Raw genomic sequence first — 18032 nt, 5'->3', positions numbered from 1 at the left:
CATGAGTCCCCATATTTATGAGCTCCCGCCTCTCCCCGCCCACTTGCCTGATTGACATATCAGGACTCATTGGCATGCACTGTAGCTATTCAATACAAGATTTTGGCAAAATGGTTGGGTCAATTAAAGACGGCGACACCATAAAACTGGTGACAGATTCCCTATAATGCTTCATTCCCATGGGTGTATTGTGGCTCTGTACGACCTCCTAATTGTACAGAGCCATGATACAGCACACACAGGGAGGAATCTATCATAGATCAGCAGTTTACCCTGGTCTGTGCTCTCCCTTGCACTGCTGGAAGATTTGCCTAATTTATGATGAGACGCAGGCCATACATCTTAACTACATTTTTGGGTTTATAGGGGAAAATATATTGATGACCTGTCCTCAGGGTAGATCATCAATATCAGATCTGTGGTGGTGTGACACACGGGACCCCTCCAATCAGCTATTAGAAGAGTCCGGGAGCTCTGTGAGCACTGCTGCCTCTTCCTAGGCTAGTGACTTCAATGAACATCAGTCACATGGTCTAGTTGCAGGTAAGCTCCATTTAAGTCAATGGGGCTGAGCTGCAATACCAAACACAGCTGTGCTTAGAAAGCCGTGGGGGTCCAACTTCCTTTCCAAGATAACCCCTTTAATTGAAATCAGATTTTACAAAATCTGTTCCACGCACTGTAGATCTCCTCTATGAATTTCACTGTTTGCAATGCAGTGGGAATCCATGTCCATTCCTTTTTATTCATGTGTTGTTTTTTTTACTTTATTTTTGCATTTCACATCCCCTGTGGGTGTAAACAGAGTTTCTACGGCTCCATAGAATTGTTCTACTATGATATTGTGCCTCCGGGCTGCTTTCAATTTAGGCTGCTTTCACATTAGCGTTTTTTGCGGATCCGTCATGGATCTGCAAAAACGCTTCCATTACCATAATACAACCGCATGCATCCGTCATGAACGGATCCGGTTGTATTAAGACTTATATAGCCATGACGGATCAGTCATGAACACCTTTGAAAGTCAATGGGGGACAGATCCGTTTTCTATTGTGTCAGAGAAAACGGATCTGTCCCCATTGACTTACATTGTGTGCCAGGATGGATCTGTCACCACATGGCGGACAGAAAAACGGTGCAGGCAGCGTTTTAGTGCACGCCTCCAGAGCGGAATGGAGACGGAACGGAGGCAAACTGATGCATTGTGAGCGGATCATTTTCCATTCGGAATGCATTAGGGCAAAACTGAACCGCTTGTGAGAGCCCTGAATGGATCTCCGAAACGGAAAGCCAAAACGTTAGTGTGAAAGTAGCCTAACCTTTTATTTAACCATTTAAAAATGTTCGCCTATTCATCTGGGTCCTTCAGAACTTTTATATGGAAACTCAGGTATTGTGAATTTTGAGGAAGGGTATACTGGTTGTCAGATCTTTAGACAGTTTCATAATATATGTTAAGAATTATTTGTTATATACGGTAATTTGTGAGCATTTAGTTTAGTGGCTTTTATTCTCAGTTTTCTAGCGACCTCTAGTGTCATAAGCTAAAATATAAATTTTTATACCAAATCGCTTTGCCGTACTTTGCTTTTGTATTGTAAAATTGGTACAAGAAAAGTAAAAAAATATATAATGATCATGAATGCTGACAACAAATTAATCCTTTTGGCGGATTTCTGGTACTTGTTGTCTGACACATTTCTCAGTCTAAAGTCTTGTTCAGTATTTAAAATAGGCTTCTTTTCTGCTCATTTATTCTTCTTTTTTTAATTGTTTTTACAGTTTTGGAGAAATGCTTTCCTATACGTTGACAGCATTTGTTGAATTGATGGATCATGGTATTGTGTCCTGGGATACGTTCTCAGTGGCATTTATTAAAAAAGTGAGTAAATGTTTAATTTCTCATGTGTGCCACAGAATCCCAGAAATACATCTTCATTCTAGAGATCTTGGTGGTCATAGCACTCAGACTCCCACCAATCAAAACTTTTTATATGTCTCTCTGACTTATCAAAAGTTTTACAAAAACGAAGTGACTCTTTAATGCAATTGTCTGGTTATATTTTAATGTAGTGGCTCCTGGAATGTATTAGAAATGTAATACCATAGAAGCTGCTCCACTCGTCATTGGGGTCCTGAAGCCACTACTACCTCCTCTGGACAAGAAGAAAATATGATACACATGTCTTTGCTTATAGATTGTAAATTCTTTTCAGTAAATAATTTGCCAACGTTGAGTTGTAGCTCCAGGGGAGAGAAGAGTTGAAGCATGCAATAGCATTCATATTTTCTGTTTCTCACATATAATGTACAATACTTCTTCCTTTGATTGCATTAATGTTTGAATATTACAAGTTTCTTTTCTTTTTATTGATCTCAGTTCCCCTTGGCCAAATGTTGAAGGGTTTTTCCAGGACCCAGCATGTCCAGCAAAACCACCTGTATTATTAGAGTAGGAAAATAAGAAAAAAAAATATTATTAGACCATCATATCAGACATCAGATCCCATAACAAACGTTAGATCAGACCCCCATATTAGACCTCAGATCAGACCCCCATGTCAGATAAAAGTAAAAAAATTAACTTACCTCTCCTGCTCCACCGCAACTCTGCAGATCTGCTAGTCTCTTCTGCACTCACTGCTCCCTGTTCTTCTCTGGGCCCACACTGCACTGTGACCTGACTACATACAGCGTCAGGTCATAGATGCACACTAGGTCTTGATGCTGAGCGGTGCCCAGAGGAAGACCAGGGAACGGTGAGCACAGGCAGTGCTACAGTCAGGTCCATAAATATTGGGACATTGACACAATTCTAACATTTTTGGCTCTATACACCACCACAATGGATCTGAAATGAAACAAACAATATGTGCTTTAACTGCAGACTGTCAGCTTTAATTTGAGGGAATTTACATCCAAATCAGGTGAACAGTGTAGGAATTACAACAGTTTGCATATATGCCTCCCACTTGTTAAGGGGCCAAAAGTAATGGGACTGAATAATAATCATAAATCAAACTTTCACTTTTTAATACTTGGTTGCAAATCCTTTGCAGTCAATTATAGCCTGAAGTCTGGAACGCTTAGACATCACCAGACGCTGGGTTTCATCCCTGGTAATGCTCTGCCAGGCCTCTACTGCAACTGTCTTCAGTTCCTGCTTGTTCTTGGGGCATTTTCACTTCAGTTTTGTCTTCAGCAAGTGAAATGCATGCTCAATCGGATTCAGGTCAGGTGATTGACTTAGCCATTGCATAACATTCCACTTCTTTCCCTTAAAAAACTCTTTGGTTGCTTTTTCAGTATGCTTTGGGTCATTGTCCATCTGCACTGTGAAGCGCCGTCCAATGAGTTCTGAAGCATTTGGCTGAATATGAGCAGATAATATTGCCCAAAACACTTCAGAATTCATCCTGCTGCTTTTGTCAGCAGTCACATCATCAATAAATACAAGAGAACCAGTTCCATTGGCAGCCATACATGCCCACGCCATGACACTACCACCACCATGCTTCACTGATGAGGTGGTATGCTTAGATCATGAGCAGTTTCTTTCCTTCTCCATACTCTTCTCTTCCCATTACTCTGGTACAAGTTGATCTTGGTCTCATCTGTCCATAGGATGTTGTTCCAGAACTGTGAAGGCTTTTCTAGATGTTGTTTGACAAACTCTAATCTGGCCTTCCTGTTTGAGGCTCACCAATGGTTTACATCTTGTGGTGAACCCTCTGTATTCACTCTGGTGAAGTCTTCTCTTGATTGTTGACTTTGACACACATACACCTACCTCCTGGAGAGTGTTATTGATCTGGCCAACTGTTCTGAAGTATGTTTTCTTTACCAGGGAAAGAATTCTTTGGTCATCCACCACAGTTGTTTTCCGTTGTCTTCCGGGTCTTTTGGTGTTGCTGAGCTCACCGGTGCATTCCTTCTTTTTAAGAATGTTCCAAACAGTTATTTTGGCCACGCCTAATGTTTTTGCTATCTCTCTGATGGGTTTGTTTTGTTTTTTTCAGCCTAATGATGGCTTGCTTCACTGATAGTGACAGCTCTTTGGATCTCATCTTGAGAGTTGACAGCAACAGATTCCAAATACAAATAGCAAACTTGAAATTAACTCTGGACCTTTTATCTGCTCATTGTAATTGGGATAATGAGGGAATAACACACACCTGGCCATGGAACAGCTGAGAAGCCAACTGTCCCATTACTTTTGGTTCTTTAACAAGTGGGAGGCACATATGCAAATTGTTGCAATTCCTACACCGTTCACCTGATTTGGATGTCAATACCCTCAAATTAAAGCTGACAGTCTGCAGTTAAAGCACATCTTGTTAGTTTTATTTCAAATCCATTGTGGTGGTGTATAGAGCCAAAAATGTTAGAATTGTGTCGATGTCCCAATATTTATGGACCTGGCTGTATACTCCCCGCGCCTCCTGCATAATACTGAGCGCATCCATAATGAAAGCACTCACCTTGGGGGGGGAAGGGGGGTGCATCTTATTAAGGGAAAAATATGGTACATTTAACTCTCCTGTACAAGAAAGTTTGTATAAATGTCCAAAAATAATAGTTAAAAAAAAAAAAAATATATATATATTTGAGATATTAGTATTGTAGGATATATATATATATATATATATATATATATATATACAGTACAGACCAAAAGTTTGGACACACCTTCTCATTCAAAGAGTTTTCTTTATTTTCATGACTATGAAGGCATCAAAACTATGAATTAACACATGTGGAATTATATACATAACAAACGTGTGAAACAACTGAAAATATGTCATATTCTAGGTTCTTCAAAGTACCACCTTTTGCTTTGATTACTGCTTTGCACACTCTTGGCATTCTCTTGATGAGCTTCAAGAGGTAGTCCCCTGAAATGGTCTTCAAACAGTCTTGAAGGAGTTCCCAGAGATGATTAGCACTTGTTGGCCCTTTTGCCTTCACTCTGCGGTTCAGCTCACCCCAAACCATCTCGATTGGGTTCAGGTCCGGTGACTGTGGAGGCCAGGTCATCTGGCGCAGCACCCCATCACTCTCCTTCATGGTCAAATAGCCCTTACTTTCAAAGTTTTCCCAATTTTTCAGCTGACTGACTGACTGACCTTCATTTCTTAAAGTAATGATGACCACTCGTTTTTCTTTACTTAGCTGCTTTGTTCTTGCCATAATACAAATTCTAACAGTCTATTCAGTAGGACTATCAGCTGTGTATCCACCTGACTTCTCCTCAACGCAACTGATGGTCCCAACCCCATTTATAAGGCAAGAAATCCCACTTATTAAACCTGACAGGGCACACCTGTGAAGTGAAAACCATTTCAGGGGACTACCTCTTGAAGCTCATCAAGAGAATGCCAAGAGTGTGCAAAGCAGTAATAAAAGCAAAAGGTGGCTACTTTGAAGAACCTAGAATATGACACATTTTCAGTTGTTTCACACTTGTTTGTTATGTATATAATTCCACATGTGTTAACTCATAGTTTTGATGCCTTCTGTGTGAATCTACAATTTTCATAGTCATGAAAATAAAGAAAACTCTTTGAATGAGAAAGTGTGTCCAAACTTTTGGTCTGTACTGTATGTATGTATATAATATATATATATATATATATATATATATATATATATGAGAGATACAGGTAGTTGGTTAGGTAGTGTATGTGTGTATGTATGTATGTATGTATGTATGTATGTATATATATATATATATATATAAATAAGCGAGAGAGAGATGTACACACATACACGTAGATCTCGGTAAAGGCGTTTGAACATCCCCCAGCACTAACATTTTAGACACTATTTTTGGTTTTGTCAAAACATAGCATACTATCTTATTCTTAGTATATGGCTGAAAAGATGTATTCTGTGGAGGAGGCCTATGCCTTCCTATGTTCAGACAGACTCCGCCAGTGAGGATGGGGAACTCTTCTTAATAATGTCATCCTCTAGTGACAGTGACGAGCCTCCAGTTGGATGACCCCAAATTTGCTTACACCCAAAATTCCAGAATTCTCTGCCCCATGAATAAAAATTAATATGGCTGGGTACAGGGCACTAGATTTTTTTTTCAAATTTTCTCTACAGATGATTTGGTAAATGTAATGGTTACAAATCTGTATGCAAAACAATTTCTGGCCAGTCACTCCACATCTTATTATTCAAGAGCCCAGAAGTGGCATCCCACCACTGCCACAGAAAGGCAAAAATTTGGGGGACTCCTTCTAAATATAGGGCTTATTAAGAAACCCATGATACGGTCCTACTGGTCAACCGACATATCTGATACACCAGGGTACAGGGCTCTGATGGTGAGAACGCACTTTGAAGCGATGCCAAAATTTCTCTATTACAACGATAACAGCAAGCGCCCTGCCCCTGGCAGAATTTTTGAAGAGAACCTTTCATCAGGTTAGCTCTAGTCTTATTATTATCCTACCTTAGGATCCATTCACACATCCGTATGTGTTTTGCGTTCCGCAATTTTGCGGGCCGCACATCGCCTGCACTATAATAGAAAATGCTTTATCTTGTCGGCAATTGCGGACAAGAATAGGACATGTTCTATTTTTTTCGGGAAAGGAATTGCAGACCTGGAAGTGCGGATCCGGATCCATTTCCGGATCCGGACAGCACATAGAGTTGCCCTATAGAAATGAATGGGTCCGCAATTCTGTTCCGCAAAATGCGGAACATAATTGCGCACGTGTGAATGGACCCTTATAGGGCGGCCCCTACCGATGCCATGGCACTTTTCTTTTTTCTGCAGAACCCTCCGTTTGTCTGCTGTTGGCCCCGTATATTTTTGCGCATTATAATGAGGGGACTCGGTTATACTAGGCGGAGACTTGTATTTTCCCTGGCTGTGAGCGCATCCAATCAGAGCACCCCGCTCTTAGCCAGGGAGAATGAGCTCCAGGATGTCTACATGCTCAAGTACTTGCAATTCTCGCGAGAACTTGAGCTCATTCTCTCTGGTAAGAGTGGGGAGCTCTGATTGGATACACTCACAGCCAGATAGAAGAAAACCACTCCCAGGAAAAATGGGTGGCACCATGGCCATGTGAAGGTGGCCAAACTAGGCCCAGAAAACGACAAGGCATTTTATGGACCCATTTAATTCCAACTAAAAAAATATATTTAAATTACAATTAACAATATACCCCTAGATGAATACCTTAAGGGGTGTAGTTTCCAAAATGGTGCGATTTTTTAATGATTTTCTCTTTGGGGGTGTGGCAGGTGGTCTTCAAATGTGACGTGGGCGAGAAAATTATTCCAGTGAAATGTCCTCCAAAAGCCATATGGCACTCCTTCCCTTCTGATCCCTGCTGTGCATCTATACAGCAGTTTATGAGCACATATAGGGTATTTCTGTAAATAACAGAATCAGTGTAACAAATGTTGAGATTTGTTTTAATGTTAACCCTTGTTGTGTTACAGGAAAATGGATTCAAATGGAAAATTTGCCAAAAAGTAAAATTTCTAAATTTTACCTTTTAATTTCCTTTAACTCTTTTGTAATACCTAAAGGGTTAACAAAGTTTGTAAAATCAGTTTTGAGTAACTTGGGTGGTGTAGTTTCTAAAATGGGCTCATTTCTGGGTGGTTTCTAGTATGTAAGCCCCACAAAGTGACTTCATAACGGAATTGGTCTGTTAAAAAGTGGGTTTTTGAAATTTACAGGAAAATTTGAAAAAGGCTTCTAAAATTGAAAGCCTTCTAACGTCCTAAAAAAAAAAAGTTTACATATGGAGAATGTTAAGTAAGAACTATTTTATGAGTTATATCACTGTGTTAAAAGCAGAGAAATTCAAAAATTCAGGCTAAACTTTCTGTAAAATTTTGGTTTCTTTTTATAAATAAAGGCGAAACATATCAACTCAAATGTACCAGTATCATGAAGTACAATGTAAAGAAAACATTCTCAGAATGGCTTGAATAAAGAAAAAGTACTCCAAAATTATTACCACATAAAGTGACACATGTCAAATTTCCAAGAAATTGTCTGGCCCTTAAAGGGGTTCTCTGGGAATTAAGAAAATGAAAGTTTGTAAATATTACTTTGTTATAAATATATTCCCAAATACTTTTCATTAGTTATAATGGCTCGTTTTGTCTAGGGAGCAATGATTAGGAGAAACAAAATGGCCGCTGTCCTATTTGTACACACAAAACCTGTCCTAATCACACAGGAGGACAGGTTACTTGTAAGGGATTATGATCCTGAATACAGTTTAAAATGATATTTAGCTGAATCTCTGTAGGAGTGGAGTTCATGAGGAGACATGAAGTACAGAAGGGATGGACAGGACAGGCTGTGGTAATGGAGACTGCATACAAGTGCTGCTGCTCATCACCACATCTGCTCATGAACTCAATTCTAACAGATTCAGCTAAAGATCTTATCATCTGTATTGAGGATCATAATCCCTGACAGAGCAAAGAAGAGGACGAGGCAGCTCTTTACCTCAGCGTTGTGAAGTAACTTGTCCTGCTGTGTGATTAGGACAGGTTTTGTGTGTACTAATTGGACAGCGGCCATTTTGTTTTTTCCTAATCATTGCTCCCCAGACAAAACGAGCCATTATAACTAATGTAAGGTATTTGGGAATATATTCATAATGAAGTAATATTTAAGTATTTACATTTTCATGATTCCCGGAGAACCGCTTTAAGGTGAAAAATGGTGTTAACGTAGTCTGTATACAAAGAGGGACTTTCCAATAGGTATGTAGGTAGAAAATTCTATAAAAATTTATATTAATGTTCCTTGCTCTAAAAAGTATGATTATGACATGATCTCTAAATAACTCTTTCTTATCCTCAGATTGCCAGCTTTGTGAACAAGTCAGGCATGGATGTCTCTATTTTACAGCGGTCTCTAGCAATTCTTGAATCCATGGTTTTGAACAGTCATGATCTTTATCAGAAGGTTGCTCAGGAAATTTCAATTGGACAGTTAATTCCACATCTTCAAGGGTAAACAAAAATTGTACCATTCTCCTATTATAGTCATCATTTCATCTTTTTAACGTTTTAATTTAGTTTTTCTATTCGCTTTGCCTTTAGTCTCATTGGCAGAGTTCCAACTATTGGGATTGATCCTAAGAAAGGGTGTGCTAGGCCTTGAAGAATAGGAGAAGCTGTTTATTTTCCTTTATTTTGCCATTTTCTTTCATTAGCCTTTACTTTCATTTACTTTAATGTTGCTTCTAGACTGAAACATGGATTGGGTATCCTACTGTGCTGACTCTACTGAAGATAGGAGCCGGATACTCTTGCTTCTGCACCTGTCCTGCAACAAAATCTGTTCTCCTATATAACTGGAGCTACAGTAGATTTTAAGCTGAGAAATATGGCTCTGCTACATCTCATGTTTATTATAAGCTTGCAGTTTATTGCATTTTAATGGTTTGTATCTATTTTGCCCCAAGGACAGATCAAGAGATTCAGACATATGCTATTGCAGTAATCAATGCACTCTTCCTCAAAGCCCCAGATGCAACGAGACAGGTATGTATTTATGGGAACACATAGCTATGAGTGGGGAATTGGGTGATCAAGATCAAAGAGGTATTTTGTATATTGGTATTTTTTTGTGTGTATTAACCACATTGAATGGTTTCTGATTGATCTGACCTTTTAAACAAAATGTATTATTAGACAAAGAGAGAACAAAAATTTCACTCCTAATCAATCCCTATTATTACAGAAACCCTAATCTGAAAGGAAGTCTATAGTTGGAGCAGACCCCTTTTAAATTAGGAAAACCAAAAAAAGCAAGAAACTCTGTAAACTGTTCTTCCAAACTTTTTTTTGGGAATGTGCAGCATTTTAGTATGCAGGATGCTGTGGATGCGGCCATATGGCCATGCATGCCCAATGTGCCAAGAAGTATGTTTTTATTTTTATTTTTATAAGGCCCCAATCAGATGACTGTATCCGTTTTTGCGGATCCGCAACACATGTATACCCGGCTGTGTGCGTTCTGCATTTTGCGGAACGGAACTGCCAGCCCTATGATAGAAATATTTATTCCTGTCCGCAGCCCACGGACTCTCTTTAATAACAGACCATGCAGTATTTTCACATCACTTTTGAAGAATATTCTCATACCTTTTTGGTCCTGTTCTAAAGGAGTTGGCCACTTTCTAGTGATTGTTCACCTGTGTGTATGTAAGATGATAATATGACACTTACTAATATTGACTTTGTTGGTATTCTGCACCATTTTCGATATTTCATAAGGTATGCCCCCTTGTTTGCCAAGTCTTTTGTGCTGTCTGTCCATAGGTCCTGTCCATAAAATGCTGATGGAGGGTCATGTGACCAGGCAACTCGCCCCTCTTCACATATGTACACCTGTCCTCTGCATTTGCACTGTTGGAAGTTTACTGCAGGTGCATTGTATTTCTATGGAGGAGACATCATATAGAGGTGGTTTGCTTGGTCATATGACCCTCCATCAGCGGTCATTTTATGGACAGGACCTCCATGTGGACTGCACGAAAGACTCTGTAAAAAAAAAAAACTGGGCATATCTTATGAAATATAGAAAATGGCACAGAATTTCAACAAAAGCTATACTAGTAAGTGTCATATTGTCATCTTGCATACATATTGGTCATCAGGAAACAGAAGATGATCAACCCCTTTGAATGATATATATGTATTACATTATTTGATGTGTGATTGTTCAACAATTCTCCCCTTCCTCCATCTTGCTGACCTACAGTCTGATGGACAGATGAAAGGCAGCGTGACTGCATGTTAGGGACAACACAGGGTTTGTTTGTGGTCTGTAACCACTGGGGCACAAGTTAGGCCTCTTTCACACTTGCATTGTCCGGATCCGGCGTGTACTCCACTTGCCGGAATTACACCCCGGATCCGGAAAAACGCAAGTGTACTGAAAGCATTTGAAGACGGATCCGTCTTCAAAATGCGTTCAGTGTTACTATGGCAGCCAGGACGCTATTAAAGTCCTGGTTGCGATAGTAGGAGCGGGGAGCGGGGGAGCGGTATACTTACAGTCCGTGCGGCTCCCGGGGCGCTCCAGAATGACGTCAGAGTGCCCCATGCGCATGGATGACGTGCCATGCGATCACGTGATCCATGCGCTTGGGGTGCCCTGACGTCACTCTGGAGCGCCCCGGGAGCCGCACGGACGGTAAGTATGCTGCTCCCCCGCTACACTTTACCATGGCTGACAGGACTTTAGCGTCTTGGCAGCCATGGTAACCATTCAGAAAAAGCTAAACGTCGGATCCGGCAATGCGCCGAAACGACGTTTAGCTTAAGGCCGGATCCGGATCAATGCCTTTCAATGGGCATTAATTCCGGATCCGGCCTTGCGGCAAGTCTTCAGGATTTTTGGCCGGAGCAAAAAGCGCAGCATGCTGCGGTATTTTCTCCGGCCAAAAAACGTTCCGTTCCGGAACTGAAGACATCCTGATGCATCCTGAACGGATTTCTCTCCATTCAGAATGCATGGGGATAATCCTGATCAGGATTCTTCCGGCATAGAGCCCCGACGACGGAACTCTATGCCGGAAGAAAAGAACGCAAGTGTGAAAGAGCCCTTATATGGTCAAACCTATGTGGACACCCTCCGAATGTCTGTGTTCAGGAACATAAAATCTATCACACAGCCATGTATTCTCTAGCTATTTCTCCATATAACTCATGCTCTATTGCAGGCATCCTCAAACTGCGGCCCTCCAGCTGTTGTAAAACTACAACTCCCACAATGCCCTGCTGTAGGCTGATACCTGTAGGCTGTTCGGGCATGCTGGGAGTTGTAGTTTTGCAACAGCTGGAGGGCCGTAGTTTGAGGATGCCTGCTCTATTGGTAGTAGTATAGGTCATAGTAGTATAGTCAGTTTCTGAGACTTCTGATTTTCTAAACCTGATCATTTGTTTCAAGATGCGGATCCGTCTGACAAATGCATTGAAATACCGGATCCGTCTCTCCGGTGTAATCCGGAAAAAACGGATCCGGTGTTTATTTTTTTCACATATTTGAAGGTCTGCGCAGACCGGAATACAGGATCTGTCAATGCGGAGATTTCCTGAACACTTGGTACCGGATCTGGCATTAATACATTTCAATGGAAATTAATGCTGGATCCTGCATTCCGGCAAGTGTTCCGGAATTTTGGCTGGAGAAAATACCGCAGCATGCTGCCGTATTTTCTCCGGCCAAATACCGTAAAAGGGACTGAACTGAAGGCATCCTGATGCATACTGAACGGATTGCTTTCCATTCAGAAGGCATTAGTACAAAACGGAAGCGTTTTTTTCCGGTATTGAGCCCCTATGACGGAACTCAATACCGGAAAATAACGCTAGTGTGAAAGTACCCTTAGTGCTGTTACCCTTACTAATGTTACTAGGTCAGATTAACTTTTTGTTTCTTACTGTGGAACATGTAAGCCTTGAAATGATATACACTGCCTCATCTCTTAATGCTGCACTTGGCTGTAACCTTCTCAGCATTACATAGAAGACAGCATTGACATTCTTGATTTCCCACTGAGTGTGAGTCTCCTAAATCTTGAATATTGAAGTTTTTGTATGCATGCTTGTCTTTTTTTTCTATGTGAGTGTTTTTAAATATGTATCTTTGCTACAGTATTTCTGTAACAGATTGCCATTCTTAGCGTTGCTTGCTTGACAAGTTAGTAACATAGTAACTAGTACATAAGGCCGAAAAAAGACATTTGTCCATCCAGTTCGGCCTGTCATCCTGCAAGTTGATGCAGAGGAAGGCAAAAAAACCCTGTGAGGTAGAAGCCAATTTTCCCCACTTTAGGGGAATAAAAAATTCCTTCCCGACTCCAATCAGGCAATCAGAATAACTCCCTGGATCAACGACCCCTCTCTAGTTGCTATAGCCTGTAATATTATTACGCTCCAGAAATACATCCAGGCCCCTCTTGAATTCCTTTATTGTACTCACCATCACCACCTCCTCAGGCAGAGAGTTCCATAGTCTCACTGCTCTTACCGTAAAGAACCCTTTTCTATGTTTGTGTACAAACCTTCTTTCCTCCAAACGCAGAGGATGTCCCCTCGTCACAGTCACAGTCCTGGGGATAAATAGATGATGGGATAGATCTCTGTACTGCCCCCTGATATATTTATACATAGTAATTAGATCTCCCCTCAGTCGTCTTTTTTCTAACGTGAATAACCCTAATTTTGATAATCTTTCAGGGTACTGTAGTTGCCCCATTCCAGTTATTACTTTAGTTGCCCTCCTCTGGACCCTCTCCAGCTCTGCTATGTCTGCCTTGTTCACAGGAGCCCAGAACTGTACACAGTACTCCATGTTTGGTCTGACCAGTGATTTGTAAAGTAGTAGGAATATGTTCTCATCACGGGCATCTATGGCCTTGGCAGCAGCTGCCTGACACTGTTTTTTGCAGCTTAGTTTGCTGTTTATTAAAATTCCTAGATCCTTTTCCATGTCAGTGTTACCGAGTGTTTTACCATTTAGTATGTACGGGTGACTTGCATTATTCCTTCCCATGTGCATAACTTTACATTTATCAGTGTTAAACCTCATCTGCCACTTATCTGCCCAAGCCTCCAATCTATCCAGATCCCTCTGTAGTAGTATACTGTCCTCTTCAGTGTTAATTACTTTACACAGTTTAGTGTCATCTGTGAAAATTGATATTTTACTATGCAAGCCTTCTACGAGATCATTAATAAATATATTCAAGAGAATAGGGCCCAATACTGACCCCTGAGGTACCCCACTAGTGACAGTGACCCAATCTGAATGTGTACCACTAATAACCACCCTCTGTTTTCTATCCCTCAGCCAGTTACTTACCCACATACAGACGTTTTCTCCCAGTCCGAGCATTCTCATTTTATATACTAACCTTTTATGTGGTACAGTGTCTAAATGCTTTGGAGAAGTCCAGATACACGACATCCATTGATTCGCCGCTGTCAAGTCTAGAACTTACCTCCTCAAGTTATTGTTGTTTTTTTTGTTAAAATGTTTTACTACTTTCTCGCTCATATCATTGGGGGACACAGGCCCGTGGGTATAGCTTGCTGCTGCCACTAGGAGGCGACACTAGGCTGAAAGCTGTTAGCTCCTCCCCTGCAGGCTATACCCCCTCCAGCCTGGAGAGAGCATATCAGTTTTTATCTTTAATTCACAGACTACTGGAAGGGGGCACAGGGTCGCCTGCGTCCCTGTATCCCCGGGAGGCTGGCCGGTGTATCTAAGTCACCGCCTTGCCTCCCCCAAGAAGGCAAAGTGGGCCAGGGCAGCCTCGCTCCCCTGCTTCCCCCCAGCAAGAGGGCCACCCTCTCTTCAGCCCTTCTCTGCCCGGACCCCTGTCGCATGGTGCCAGCGGTCATAGGGTGGCCCTGCTGGTGTTGCATCATAGGGTGAAGAACACAGATGAAGACAGGTAAGTAATCTGCTTCATCCCCCTAGCTGCAGGAGAACTCCTCCAGGGAGGGGGCGTGGCTTGCCGTTCCCGGGCTGGGAGGGGCGTGGCTTGTCGGTCCCACGCTGGAAGGGGGCGTGGCTAGCAGGTCCAGGCTGGAAGGGGCGTGGCTTATTCTCCCGCCCTGTTTCAGCTTCCTGATTCTTCCTCGGCGCTGTGTGGGTAGGACACAGGACCTGGGACCTCCATACTGGTAGGCAATCGATACCCCCATCCAGCAGGAGATTTGACCATGTCTGACCCCGCCACTGACCCCCACCAGGCACCCTGTAGGACCACTTACTATGCCTGCTCCTTATGTTCGGAGAAATTCCCTCGTGGTCAGTCACTATCACTGTGCTCTGCATGTCAGAAACCTGCACAGAGCCATCCCCCTAGGGCACAACAGCCCACAGAAGCCCTGGAGCGGCCTGTCCAGGGGGAACCAGACTGGGCAAGGTCCCTGTCACGGGCAGTGGAAGACCTCTCAAAAATCTCCCATTCCACCCTTTCATTGCTGGGTCGTTTGGTAGAGAAATCACCACCGGCGCAACCCGCACAGTCGCATAGCGCACAAACCAAAGGCAGACTTCCTAGTAAGCGCCCCAGAGCAGGCACCCATTCCTCCTCTGACACCTCAGCATCCCCCCCCTGCTCCTGGATCCCATTCACAGGCGTCCTCCCTTTTAGGCGACGCACTGTCAGAAGGAGAGCTTGGGGATTCGGATGCAGATATGGATCCGGAGCACTCTTCTCAGATTGCATCCATGGTGGATAGCCTGATATCGGCAATAAGGGACACCTTCCAGGTTCAGGAGGACCTTCCCTCCACTAGCCAACAAGGGGTGTCATTTCTGCGTACAAAGCAGAACCCCAAATCGTTCCCATTACACGACGATTTTTCTATCGTTGTCACGAAGGCTTGGGACCAGCCAGGTTTGCGTTTCATTATTCTGAAACGCCTAGACCTACTCTACCCTTTTCCACGTGAGTCCGTGGACAAATGGTTCTCCCACCGAAGGTGGACCCACCGGTTGCTCGCTTGGCAAAATTCACTACCATCCCGGTGGCGGATGGCTCGTCCCTCCAGGATCCAGTGGACCGCCGCATAGAGTCACTCTCTAAGTCGATCTTTACGGCGAGCGGTTCGGCATTGCGGCCGATTTTCGCCTCTGCCTGGGTAGCCAAAGCAGTTTCGGAGTGGTCCCTCCGTTTGAACCAGGACATAGCGTCCGACCTCCCTCCCGCTGAACTTCAATCGTCAGCGCTCCAAATTTCTCAGGCAGGGAAATATCTCTGTGAAGCGGCTCTGGATGCTGGGACTATGATCGCCCGTTCCTCAGCTCTCGCCACTTCCATCCGCCGGGAGTTGTGGCTCAAGACCTGGAAAGCCGATTCCTCATCTAAGCGCTCCCTGTTGAGGCTTCCGTTCTCGGGGTCTCGGCTATTTGGGTCCAAATTAGATGAGATTATTTCGGAGGCTACGGGTGGAAAAAGCACCCATCTGCCCCAACCCATGGCAAAGCGGCCTTTTCAGTTCAGAACTTCATCTTCTCGCTTTCAGTCCTTTCGCCGCTTTTCGGGCACCCGTTCAGCACCCACCTCAGCAGCGGGGCCGCCCAATCAGGATCGGCGGAAAGGACCGTCCTTTAAGCCCCAGCAGGCCTGGCGTCCGCGGCCTCAGCAGCTTCTAACAGCCCCAGGTAAGCAGCCTTCAGCATGACGGTTTGTCCCCACCCTCACAGGTGGGGGGGCGTCTTCTCCTGTTTCAGGAGATTTGGCACGCCCATATCCTGGACGCATGGGCGCTCGAGGTTGTCTCCTCGGGCTACAAAATAGAGTTCAGGTCTCTTCCCCCCAACCGCTTCTTCCTCTCCCATCCCTCCAGGGATCCCATCCGGGCCGCGGCTCTTTTGAACGCAGTCCAGTCACTTCTCTCACGGGGGGTGATTTCCCCTGTTCCCTTGGAGGAGCGGTTTACGGGTTTTTATTCCAACCTGTTTGTGGTCCCCAAAAAGGAGGGCGATGTGAGGCCAGTGCTGGACCTAAAACTGTTGAACCGTTATCTGCGGGTTCAAAGGTTCAGGATGGAGTCCCTCCGTTCCGTGGTTGCTTCACTGGTGAAAGGGGAGCACATGGTGTCCTTAGACATCCAGGATGCATATCTCCACATCCCCATCGCCACAGCCCACCAACGGTTCCTTCGATTTGCCATCCAGGCAGCTCATTACCAGTTCGTCGCTCTGCCGTTCGGTCTGGCGACGGCTCCGCGAGTATTTACAAAAGTTCTTGCCCCTCTTCTGGGGATTCTGCGGTCCAGAGGCATTACTCTTCTCCCGTATCTGGACGACATCTTAATCAAGGCACCTACAGCGGCTCAATGCGAAGAGAGTCTTCAGATTACGATGAGCCCCCTTACTCGCTTCGGGTGGATTATCAACCTGAGGAAGTCATGCCTGTCTCCCACCACTCAGATCAGATTCTTGGGCATGACACTGGACTCCGAGGCTGCAGTGGTGCGTCTACCACTGGACAAGAGATCGGACATTCAGAGGACGTGCGTCTGCTCATTCAGCGCCGCAGGGTGTCGATTCGCAGCTGCATGCGAGTACTGGGCCTGATGGTGGCCTCCTTCGAGGCGATTCCATTCGCCCAGTTCCACACCAGGGTTTTTTTAGAGGCTTATTTTGTCCTCCTGGGACAAGTCCCGGGATTCTCTGGACCTCAGGATCTCTCTGTCCCACCCAGTGCGCGCGGCTCTTGGCTGGTGGATGGTACCGGACCACCTGTCCTCGGGGAAGTCCTTCCTTCCAGTGTCATGGACGGTGGTCACGACCGACGCCAGCCTCAGCGGCTGGGGAGGGGTCTTCGGTACCCGGACAGCCCAAGGCGTTTGGTCTCCGTCGGAGTCCAAACTACCTATCAATATACTGGAGCTCCGGGCCATCTACCTCTCCCTCTGCCATTGGACCCCCTACTTGCAGGGCCGTCCGGTCAGGATACAGTCGGACAACGCTACAGCGGTTGCCTATATCAACCACCAAGGCGGGACTCGCAGCGGGACGGTGATGAACGAGGCCGCAAGGATTCTGCAGTGGGCGGAAGCCCATGTTCCGGTGATCTCTGCTATATTCATCCCGGGTGTGGACAATTGGACAGCGGACTTCCTCAGCCGAACGACGGTGGACTCGGGGGAGTGGTCTCTCCATCCGGAGGTGTTCGAGGACCTTTGTCTCCGGTGGGGACGCCCAAAAGTGGATCTGATGGCGTCCAGGCTAAATCACAAACTCCCGTGCTTTCTGTCTCGCGCAAGAGAGCCGATGGCGTACGACGTGGACGCCCTCGTGGCTCCGTGGGACAACTTTACGTTTCTGTACGTGTTCCCTCCGTTACCGCTCCTACCTCGGATCCTACGCAGAATCAGGATGGAGGGCATTCAGACGCTTCTGATCGCCCCAGACTGGCCTCGTCGAGCTTGGTACTCAGAGCTCATTCTTCTTCTGGGAGACGTGCCGTGGCCCCTTCCACTCAGGCCCGACCTGCTCTCAC

General features: G+C 44.4%; 1 protein-coding gene across 2 annotated transcripts in view; it reads left to right on the top strand.

The window, feature by feature from the left end:
- The window catches only part of ELMO1 (engulfment and cell motility 1), a 548072-nt gene that overhangs the window by 150160 nt on the left and 379880 nt on the right, over nucleotides 1-18032 (top strand). For both annotated transcript variants that reach the window (XM_040433269.1, XM_040433270.1), the window contains 3 exons: nucleotides 1783-1882; nucleotides 8855-9006; nucleotides 9462-9540. In XM_040433269.1, coding sequence (XP_040289203.1) covers nucleotides 1783-1882; nucleotides 8855-9006; nucleotides 9462-9540 — 331 coding nt within the window. The remainder of the gene's footprint in view (nucleotides 1-1782; nucleotides 1883-8854; nucleotides 9007-9461; nucleotides 9541-18032) is intronic.

The sequence above is a fragment of the Bufo bufo genome, chromosome 5 (assembly GCF_905171765.1).
Source record: "Bufo bufo chromosome 5, aBufBuf1.1, whole genome shotgun sequence".
Classification (NCBI taxonomy): Eukaryota; Metazoa; Chordata; class Amphibia; order Anura; family Bufonidae; genus Bufo; species Bufo bufo.
Note: the sequence above shows the minus strand (reverse complement) of the source record. Positions and strands in the feature narration are given on the sequence as shown.